We start from the raw sequence: 11,765 nt of genomic DNA on the forward strand, positions 1-11,765 counted from the left end.
TACTATTCAGATAAAAAATAATCTTTGTTTTTATCTTTTATATTAAGTTCATAAACTTGGTAGTTCAAGAATACCTTTAGTCGAGTTGAACTTAGTGCATACCTGACAGACATTTAGTTGACTTGAACTTGATGCATAACTAACAGAACTCTGGCATAGCTGCACGTGTGGTTAAGGCGCTCGACTCACGATCTGTAGGTCGCTGGTTCGAATCTTCGGGCGCAGATAGCCTGGTTGCTTTGCGCCATAAAACATCAAACCAACGAAACAAACAATCGCATCTTCGTCACCGAACATGCTCGATCTTTCAACCGTGGAGGCGTTATAAGGTGACGGTCAATCTCATTATTCGCTGGTAAAAATAGTAGCTCAAGAGTTGGCGGTGAGTGGTGTTGACTAGTTGCTTTTCTTCCAGTCTACTACTGCTATATTAGTGATGGGTAGTGCAGATGATCCTCATGTAGTTTTGTGAGAAATTACAAACAAACTCAACAAATAACTAAGAGACAGTTGAGTTGAACTTTATGCAAAACTGACAGACGTCATGTTGAGCTGAGATGACAAATGTAGTGTGTAAACTAAACTGCAATACCATGCCATTGTAGGTGGTACAACGTTGTATGTCTCGCGACTACACATTTATGTTGTCATAGTGATTTAATCACAAGGATGTAACGTCACTAAAGATCGCAGTGCTATCACACAAGATTATGTGTTGTCATGGTGAACAAAGTATTAAAGATTGTAATACTAACATGCAGACTTTCTTGCCGTCATGGTAAGCCAATGACAAAACTACGATCGACTAAGTGTACGTGACGTCACTGACAATGGTAATACTGCGTTACCATAGTGATGAATCCTCTGCTATTCATAATGTAATTTAAAATCAAGTATTTAACATTTTGGTCACTTTTTTCACGTTAAACATATAAAATGCATTCGGGTTAAATATCCTTTCATAATCATATAGTCTGCTTTTTGACCGAAACATTGTAACGTCCCCACTACTAAGAGGCCAAGCATGTTTGGTGTGACGGGGATGCGAACCCGTCGACATGTGGACCTCTCTTCTTCAGGAGTAAACTGGAAATGATGTCCCTGAAAGGTAAAGGGTCTACCTTTCGAAAACGCTCGGGTTATAGGGCTTTTATTTCATTTCTATCAAAAGTTCTTGAAACTACGCGTTTTTCTAGCATCATGAATGTTTCTAAAACATAATACATTCATAAAACTGCTTAATTGGAGATTTTAGAATGTTTGGTGTGAGGGGATTCGCACCCGCGGCCCTCGGATTATGAGTCGAGGGCCTTAACCACCTGACCATGCCGGGCCATGCATGACGAAATCTGGTCCATAACTGGAGAGCAATATGCCTAACATTTGAAATACAAGTTATTATAATGAATACCATTCTCTTAAAACGCAGATAAAGCATTTGATATATAAGCACAGATATCTCCGCGTATTTGTTAATGAATATCTATCCTCTTAAGTCTTAGTATTAGTATCCCTCCTGAGATAAAATAAAGAAAACATGAATACCAACAACGTGTTGTTGTACAGTTTGTTTATAAATCTCTTTCTCGTGTTGCTCTCCAGTGACACAGCTGTATATCTGGGGACTTACTCGCTAGAAATTGGGTTTAGATACCTGTGATGAGTAGAGCCCATTGTGTAGCTTTGTGCTTAACTTCAAAACAAACAACATAAAACATTTTCGTATTATAATGAACAATTTATTCTTCATGCAAAATATGCATTAATCCTTCTAGAAATGTCGTTGAAAATATTGCCTTTCGAGTCGAGATTAACCACTACACACAATTACTGTTTCTCATGCAACTGAAATTAAAAATCGATTTACAGCTTGGCTCCGCATTTGATAACAATGGTGAAACGCTAGCTTAGTAACACGTATACAAATATATAGTTTTTGCAGTGTTTTACTAGTATTCTCTGACAACAAATTATTTTCATTAGCAGTTTATTTCCCTGAAATGAGGATTCGTTTAACGTTATAGGTTACGAAAAGTTAAAACATTTATAATATCTCAAAATTACATTACGGAGATAAATGTGTGTTTTTAAGAATATTCAAATATTCAGCGAACTGATGCTTTACCTATGTAGTATTTGGTAAGTCGTTTTCCAAAGCACGAAAATATCCGACGTTAGTAACGGACACGGACCGTTTTCGGCAGTAAAATGAGAAATAACATTCTGGTTTGTTTGGTTTTGAATTTCGCGCAAAGCTACACGAGGGCTATCTGCACTAGCCGTCCCTAATTTAGCAGTGTAAGACTAGAGGGTAGTCATCACCACTCACCGCCAACTCTTGGGCTACTCTTTTACCAATGAATAATGGGATTGACCGTCACATTATAACGCCCCCACAGCTGAAAGGGCGGGTATCTTTGGTGTGACGGGGATTCGAACTCGCGAACCTCGGTTTACGAGTCGAGTGCCTTAACCACCTGGCCATGCCGGGCATAAGGTTTTGCACATGTGCGCCAAGTTTCATCAAAATTTAAACGTTTTTGATTAAGTTACAGAGCAAAAATAGTCTGAAAAAATCGGTCCAAATGTTAACAAATATGGATTATTTTTTAGATTTTCGTGGTCTTCCTGTGATATTGACACTCCAAAAACTAACCACTTCTAAGTTGGTTCATAGTACAAATGCATACCATCTTTCCTCCAAACCCACTTTGTAGTTTTCGAGAAATCATGCTGAAAAATACACAAACAAACTCACACACACACCTTCTACCTTCTGTGGCAGAGGTAATTAAGTTTTCAAACCAAGTTCAAATTTGTAGAAAAATCACGCCACCTAGGAAATAATTTTATAGAAAAAATATCCTGGTGTCAGCAAAAATTGTTGTTTCTTGGTACTCCTATCAGCATATCATCAACATTCGAGAAATTCGACAGACTTTAGCAACGTTACTGTCGCGTTCTAACTTTCGTCCATCGTTCTGAGGTCTCGTAAAAGAGTCTCTTTGTTTACCCTAGCACTTAACAACCACTTAAATTGTCTGGCAGATGAATTGGTTTTGTCTATTAAACGATTTAATGTTCTACAGCCTTGCTCTAATTGCCTTACTTGATTTAGCATTTGCTTAAATCGTGCTTCTGTTACAAGACGCTAAACATAAGATTCTAATAATTGGTTATAGGTGCTTCATTGTGCTTATTCAAGGGCAATAGAAGAGTAAAGGTTCGTAATTTTTGAAAAGAATGCAATAGAGTAAGAATTATTTTAGTAAACTGTATTAGCTCAAAATCCATGTTTAGAAAAACCTGTAGAAGACGGGTTGGATTAAAAGAATAATCAGAATTACAAATTAGACCTTCATATCCAAAGTCTTAAGTCGCGTGAATAAAGTAGAAATGGATATGAAAATACTGTACAGAATACATTCGATTCTTAAGGTAATCGTCACATAACAATATAATTCAAGAAACTGCAGGACACATACAAACTACTATGTTAGTTTTACTTTACACGTGTATATTTTTCTTTGTTTTACAGCAGTTCGTATAGGCACCGCCAGGTGGGTTAAGGCGTTCGACTCGTAATCTTAGGGTCGCTGGTTCGAATCCCCGTCGCACCAAACATGCTCGCCCTTTCAGCCGTGGGGACGTTATAATATGACGGTCAATTCCATTACCTGTTAGTAAAGGAGTAGCTCAAGAGTTGGCGGTGGGTGATGATGACTAGCTGCCTTCCCTCTAGTCTTACACTGCTAAATCAGGGACGGCTAGTGCAGATAGGCCTCGAGTAGCTTTGCGCGAAATTCAAAACGCATAAACAAACAGTTCGTATGATTCAACAATACTAAATTATCAAAGAAAATAAATATAAATTAAAAAAAGGATTAATTAGAATAAGAAACTATTTTATTTATTTTATCAACACAAAAGTCTGGAGTAGGTAACTCGTAGCAATAGTTTGTTTGTTTATTTTAGAGCAAAGCCGCATTGGAAAATCTGATATGTCCACTACGAGGAATCGAAATCCAGATTTTAGCGTTATAAGTCCTTAAATTTACTACTGTCCTACTGGGGATACTGTAAAACAAGCGAAAGTTTTCTCTATAAGTTCCTTTATCATTTATTTTGAAACCACAGAGAAGCAGATGATAATTAAATCAAATTGTTGTAACGAATTTGATGGTACAAAGATGGTAGTTGGAAGTATGTGTTTTACTGGTGACATATTGATGTAACGTTCAAAATACTAACAGTAAGAGGTATGTGTTTTACTGGTGACATATTGATGTAACGTTCAAAATACTAACAGTACGAAGTATGTGTTTTACTGGTGACATATGGATGTAACGTTCAAAATACTAACAGTACGAAGTATGTGTTTTACTGGTGACATATTGATGTAACGTTCAAAATACTAACAGTAAGAAGTATGTGTTTTACTGGTGACATATTGATGTAACGAACAAAAAACTAACAGTAAGAAGTATGTGTTTTACTGGTGACATATTGATGTAACGAACAAAAACTAACAGTAAGAAGTATGTGTTTTACTGGTGACATATTGATGTAACGAACAAAAACTAACAGTAAGAAGTATGTGTTTTACTAGTGACATATTGATGTAACGAACAAAAAACTAACAGTAAGAAGTATGTGTTTTACTGGTGACATATTGATGTAACGAACAAAAAACTAACAGTAAGAAGTATGTGTTTTACTGGTGACATATTGATGTAACGAACAAAAAACTAACAGTAAGAAGTATGTGTTTTACTGGTGACATATTGATGTAACGAACAAAATACTAACAGTAAGAAGTATGTGTTTTACTGGTGACATATTGATGTAACGAACAAAAAACTAACAGTAAGAAGTATGTGTTTTACTGGTGACATATTGATGTAACGAACAAAATACTAACAGTAAGAAGTATGTGTTTCACTGGTGACATATTGATGTAACGTTCAAAATACTAACAGTAAGAAGTATGTGTTTTACTGGTGACATTATTAAGTAACGAACAAAGTACTAACAGTAAGAAGTATGTGTTTTACTGGTGACATATTGATGTAACGAACAAAATACTAACAGTAAGAAGTATGTGTTTTACTGGTGACATATTGATGTAACGAACAAAAACTAACAGTAAGAAGTATGTGTTTTACTGGTGACATATTGATGTAACGAACAAAAAACTAACAGTAAGAAGTATGTGTTTTACTGGTGACATTCTTATGTAACGAAAACGAAGCAGGGATTTGGAAGTATGTGTTTTACTCGTAACAGTATTATAAACAAACAACAAAACTAGCAGTATGAAGTATGTGTTTTGCTGGTGACATTATTATAAACAAACAACAAAGCTAGCAGTAAAAATGATGTGTTTTACTGGCGATATTATTATTAAACAAACAATGCTAGCAGTAAAAAGGATGTGTTTTACTGGTGACATTCTTGTAAAATAAAGAACAAAGCTTGTTAGTTGGAGTTATGTGTTTTACTGGTGACATTATTATATAACAAAGCTAATATGAAGAAGTTAATGTTTTACAAGTGGTGCACTTATTGAATAAAAACCAAAGGCGAAGTCAAGTTTATAAATACAACAGAATTTTATATTGAACCCATTATTTTAGTTTCGTTTTTGTAGTTAATTTGTAATTGTCAACATAAGCAATCAAAAGGGTTGTCCAAAGTGAGAGTGAATGATTTTCCACAAAGATGTGTAGTTTCCTAGTGTTTTTTTTATATTTTACGTAACTTACTTTCATTAGGTACAGACGTTAACATATTGTGGCAATCATTCAAAAAGAAATGTAATATTCACTCGCTTAAAAGGCTTCTCGTTGATCTATGTGAGTTGTTGACACAATTACTAAATGTACACTTCCCAGAAGACTATATGCATGTATATATGTTTATAACAAGAGAATCATTTATCTGAATTATAAAACATTTTATTTCTAGAATGTGCTCAACTGAGGAAATACACACTAATAATTTCCAGGATTATTTTAAACATAAAACAAATACACTTATTAATAATTTTCAGGAAAACGTTTAACTTCAAACGTTCGACTGCGCGAGATGCGTAGTAGAAAACATACGGGAAAAATATATACACCATTCGATCCTCAGAGAGTAGAGGGATTATTTAAGTCATTTGAAAAACATGATTTTTATATTCTATATTTCCATCTAACCATGTTATGTTGTAATTTGTAGTTGTAAAATACTTTTCCTATATTTTGAAAAAAAAACATTTTTCGTTTCAAACTTTATGTTAACGATACTAAAGCTATAGTGTTAAGACGGCTCGTTTCAAAACAAAACCACATTGAGCTATCTTCTGTGTCCATCGCGGGTAACCGAACTCCGGATTTTAGTGTCTTAAGCGTGTAAGTTACAGCTCCTGAAAACGTTTTACGTTATTGCGTTTAACTGGGTAAAAACTCGATTTAGGAATAGCTATATTGTATTACAATCGCTACATGTACGTACAGGCAAAATTAATCATAAGTCTAATCAAAACATAGGATATTATGCCATGTTGGTAGCCTACTTAGTAATACGTAACTCGTTACTACATACTCGATATTTTAAAAATATCAATATAAAGATATATCTACCACATTTTGTGACCATGACCACTAGGAAAAATAATCTGCTAAGTTGATCCGGATTAGAGCTATTTTATATGTCAACAATTTTTCTCTGTATTTTTCTATCAAGGAAGCGCAGTGGTAAATATACCCCAACATGATAGCAATAAGCAGTGTTCTTGTTAGAGAAACTTCACGTAGGTCAATTTTCATGAAATGTGTGTTGTCTTCACGTTGAATATGTTATTAACGTCATCACATTTGTGTTGTGGTCAATTTGTCAATCATTTTTTAGTGAGATCTGTTGATCGTTCTAATGACTTGTTAAGAATTTATGGTTAAAAAATATAATCTGACAACTTCCAGGTCGTGTCAAAAAAACAAATTAAATTTGAAATTGTTTTTTTTTTAATGCAACTAGCTTATTCAGAGAAAAATTTCCCCTGCTTAGAAGTATAACAATTTCTTCCTAAAAATTGTACGGACGTAAGGGACGGGTTTTAAATATATTTGTTCAGGATTAAATTTAAACTATAATTATTGAATACAATTATAGAATCATACTTAGCATTGAAAGTAGTGTGGAACTCCGTACCTGTTTCATTATTTTCGGCTGTTTATTCTATTTCAGGAACCAGTATTGCCAGGTTGTTAAGGCACTCGACTCGTAATGTGAGGGTCGCGGGTTCGAATCCCCGTTGCACCAAACATGCTCGCCCTTTCAGCCGTGGGGGCGTTATAATGTTCCGGTCAATCCCACTATTCGTTAATAAAAGAATAGCCCAAGAGTTGGACCCGGGTGGTGATGACTAGCTGCCTTCCCTCTTACACTGTTAAATTAGGGACGGCTAGCGCAGATAGCCCTTGTGCGAAATTCAAAAACAAAACAAATTATTCTATTTCAATAGCATTTGGACAAATACTGTCAGCATCATCAAACATTATTTTACAATTAATAACAGATTTAACGATGACGTGTTTTAAGAAGTGCTGAAAATAATTAACGTTACAAATTATCAACTTAAGTAATTAACATTACAAATAAATCTCTTCAGACTTATCAGAATTTTGTCTTAACATTGTGCTCAAATACACAACAAACAAAGGGTCACCGTGCGGAATTTAAAGGAAACGATTACAAACTTGCTAAAATTAGTTTCTATTAGAAACTCTTCGTTAAGTATTTATTTGGCGAGTTTCTAGTTCGTGGACTATTTCAGAAGTGATAAGATGTGTTTTTATCAAACAACAATCGAGACGAAAATTAACTGCTTAGTAGTTTTAATCTGAATAATAACTTATGTGACACAGGGGTTAAACGGCCACTCCATCCACCTTAGAAACCTTAATTGGAAGAAGAGCAAACAATCAGCAACACCCTCCTCCTATACGTCTACTCTTAACCGAGTCAATTTAATAACATTCCACAACTGAAAATGTCGAGTACGCTCAGCGACATCACGTCTCAAGCTACGAACTATATAACACTCAGCCCGATACGTTAACCCATGGGCTACACACATTTTCGATGTTACTCATGAAACTTTAGGATTCTGATAAACCAGCTTTTAATTTTGAGCTATTGACCAGAGAAGAAGTGATCAGTTAGCAGCACCCGCCTTTACCAGGAATTTGTCTAGTTATTTTAGGGGAGTGATGGGCGTGACTGTCACTTTTATAACGGTTCCACAGCTAAAATCGCAATGTGCATTCAACGGAATATCACAGTTCGAATCTTGGACCCTTCAATCTTCAGCACGCTACACTAACCTCATCCGTACCCTGGAAAACGACCCTTTGAATGTTCTACTCGACAATAAATGATATATAGCAATAAAAACACATTGCTAAAGCAACATTATTCTCAAACATGTTGTTGGTGTGAACACGCTTTATGATCATTATGAGAAAAACCTATACGCTAGACAGGTGCAGAGAAGAAAGAGTGTCATTGGACAATATTTATTTCTTCATTTTTTTAGCCGTACAACAGCACATATAATAAATATATTTAATATTCCGAAAAGATTCGTATTACTGAATTTATTTATTAACACTGTTCTCCATTTAATGTTTATTCTCAAAATACGATCTGAATATTTATTTTTGAAAGAAAAAAGTAATATTCCTAGCTGAACATGTGATTTTGTACTTTAAGTGTTATTGGATAAAGTCAAATTGCTGTAATCCATGTGTTATTTAATGTTACTCACATAATTTAATCCATACTATTATCATCATCCTATTAACACAATAATCATCCTTTTAACACAATAATGTATAAATACATGTCTATCTTCCTGTAAGTTAGGTGTGGGCTGATGGTTAGCTTGTCCGGACTGTGAATCCGAAAATACATGGTTCTCGTATCGTTTCCGCAAGAGGGCTTCCGAGATCTGGGGCCATGGATGTGCTACAATATTGACATTCAAATCTCACTATTAAATGAAGTAAGAGTAGTACAAGAGTTGGCGATTGGTGCTGTTGTTTACCTTCTTTCTGGTCCCTTCAGTTTAATATTAGGGGACAGTTATGGGCAGATAATCTGTGTAAATTTGCACTGAGCTTTGAAATAAATTGTCCCGAAGTACAACTGATACGTGGCAAGTAAAACTTTCGGCTGCAAAGTTCAGAGTTGATGTACAAGCCGGAATGAAAAACTGTTCGAAACTCGCAGACCTACATACGGTTGGTAGCTTTCACACCAAGTACGCCAATTGAAATGCTTCACGAACAGAGCTATCAGTAATACGGTCGTGATTATATAAATATCTAATACAAAACCCAGTATTAATAACACTAGTACGTAGGGAAATAAACTCATACACTACATCAATACGCCATAATGCTTTTGAGCCTCGACTTTGAGATATAAACCTCTCTAGTTAGAAATATTATATTCCTGCTTAAGAACAAGTCCCACTTCTTTACCCTAAGAATAGCTATTCTTAACTACCTTGTTTTAATTATCTCCCTCACATAATTGGCACCGATACTTTCACAGGTGAAACACAAAACGAGTTTATTACTTTATGTTACCAGATTGACGACGGGTCGTCTCTTAAGATTGTCGGCGATTGTTTTACCTTGAACTGACTTTTTTCTTTTGCTTGAAAAATTAAGAACAGCTGAAATACGACAGAAAAAAATATACAATAAAAGTACGTGGCATTATTAAATATTTTACACAACTGAATACAAAATACAGTACAGCCAGTTATGACGTTGTGAATACACCCTTGACCTCAGTACAGTATAAATATGAACCTCCTCCTAAGATTTAATTGTTTGGTTTGTTTCGAATTAAACACAAAGCTACACAATGAGCAATAAGTGTTCTGCCCGCTACGGGTATCGAAACCTGGTTTCTAGCGGTGTGAGTCCGCAGACATGCCGCTGTGCCACTGGGGGCTCCTCCTAAGATAAAATTAATATTCATAACGTCAGCGTCGGATCTATTTAATATTTTGTCTTCGCTAACGGTGGTGAAAAGTCGTTTTTATTTTTTCTGTTTTTAATTTTCACAGCGTGTAGGATGCTACTAGTATTTGTGTTGTTATTTTTGCCAGGCGCGTATGCACTGAGCTGTCTTTGAATACTCAGAAATCTCGATTTACACTAGTGTGAGCATGAATTACTTCCTTACGAGGTGTTTAAGAACCTTGCTAATTGTTCTCACAACTTAAACCGATGAAACTAAAATAAACTACATTACATTTTAGCAGGAAATTCTCTACTAAATATTAATCTTAAAATCATTACTTTCTCAGCTTTCGTTTTTTAAAAATCAAATATAACTACCTTTCGGTAAACGATGTGATTCGGGTTTTCTTCTACGATTCCAGACTGCCCATTAGGGCTTTCAGTTTTGGGTTGGTAAGCCATATTCACAAACACCGGTTCAGTCAACCTGAGAGTATGGATTGTGGTAACAAGTTTTGAAACGTTTACCGTCTAGTCGTCAACTCGTCGTGTTTCCACATCTGGTGGTTTCGTGAAGAAGGAATGTTCCGTTTTTTCATGTGTTGGAAACACCACAGGAAGGCGGATTGTTGGAACATGACTTTTCAGGAATAGACGAACAGCTGAGGATTAGACAAAGCGTCTTTTGGAAATCCAGACTGAACGAACATTACTGTCAAAAAGTAATCCAATGGAAAAATGAGTCAGTTTGTGAACTTTCGGAAGAACTGTAGAAAGTCTGTTTTCTTTTTGACTCGCACACTTCTTTGCAAACTAAACCATTCCCAACGAGTTCAGGTGTGATGAATTAACTGTACAGTTATGTAGAAATATGGATATATAATGATTCGACAGTTCGCGGCTGAGACTCAGTCAACCAAATAAAATTATTTCGCCAATAACCAATCGTACTCAGTGTTTTTGGTGTATATAATAAGATACTAATTTACAGTTTATCATGCGAATCTCGATGCTATCGCGTTGACCGTCATAACTTGATGTACTATTTAACTAACCATGTTTTGTTGCACTATAATTTAACCACCAAGTCACTGCAGACCTTTCAGATTCTGACTGCTGCTGTTTAATGCCTCCTAACCAATGAGAAGAAGGATAAATATCACGTGGAAAGAACTGATCATTATTGAACACGGTGACACCTATTGCTTTATTTGGGAACTTCGTTCAAGGACGCATAAAAATGTAAACCCCGATCTGTGGTAAAGCGAAACTAAACCATGACTATGATGGTTGAGGAGAATCGTGATTCTCTTGGGGAAATGTTTGAATTAACATTTCCATTATAATGTTTCATTAAAGGGCTTACTTCGAGTCGAAATGCGTGACTTTTAAGAATGTTTAAACAAATATCCTGAAATTTGATGACCATCCTTGAGTTGCAGCTAAACTCACTGTTTTCCACACATTTCTGCTCTCTGTTAGCGCTGTTTTATTGTTCAGTGAACGGGTTGAGTTAAATTTATTAGTGAGATGGTAGTTTCAACAGTAGAGCAAAACTGAACAGTAGGAAGTTGATTCTGGATTTCATATTTGCTAACAAAAATAATCACAAATTGATCAGTCATTTCTTAATGAAGTTACGCATTTCTTAAAACCCGAGGTGGCTTTGCTAAATGAAAACACACACACACATACGAAACTAATAATCCACTATTATGTAAATATACGAAAAATTATTTG

General features: G+C 35.4%; 1 protein-coding gene across 4 annotated transcripts in view; it reads right to left on the bottom strand.

Moving 5' to 3' along the window:
- LOC143231100 (regulator of G-protein signaling 7-like) overlaps nucleotides 1–11,150 on the bottom strand; it is a 144,832-nt gene extending 133,682 nt beyond the window's left edge. For all 4 annotated transcript variants that reach the window (XM_076465663.1, XM_076465665.1, XM_076465664.1 and 1 more), the window contains exon 1: nucleotides 10,404–11,150. In XM_076465663.1, the coding sequence (XP_076321778.1) occupies nucleotides 10,404–10,487 (84 nt within the window). In that variant the 5' untranslated portion in view covers nucleotides 10,488–11,150. The remainder of the gene's footprint in view (nucleotides 1–10,403) is intronic.
- Nucleotides 11,151–11,765: the final 615 nt, after the last annotated feature.

Source organism: Tachypleus tridentatus, chromosome 10 (assembly GCF_004210375.1).
Source record: "Tachypleus tridentatus isolate NWPU-2018 chromosome 10, ASM421037v1, whole genome shotgun sequence".
Lineage (NCBI taxonomy): Eukaryota > Metazoa > Arthropoda > Merostomata > Xiphosura > Limulidae > Tachypleus > Tachypleus tridentatus.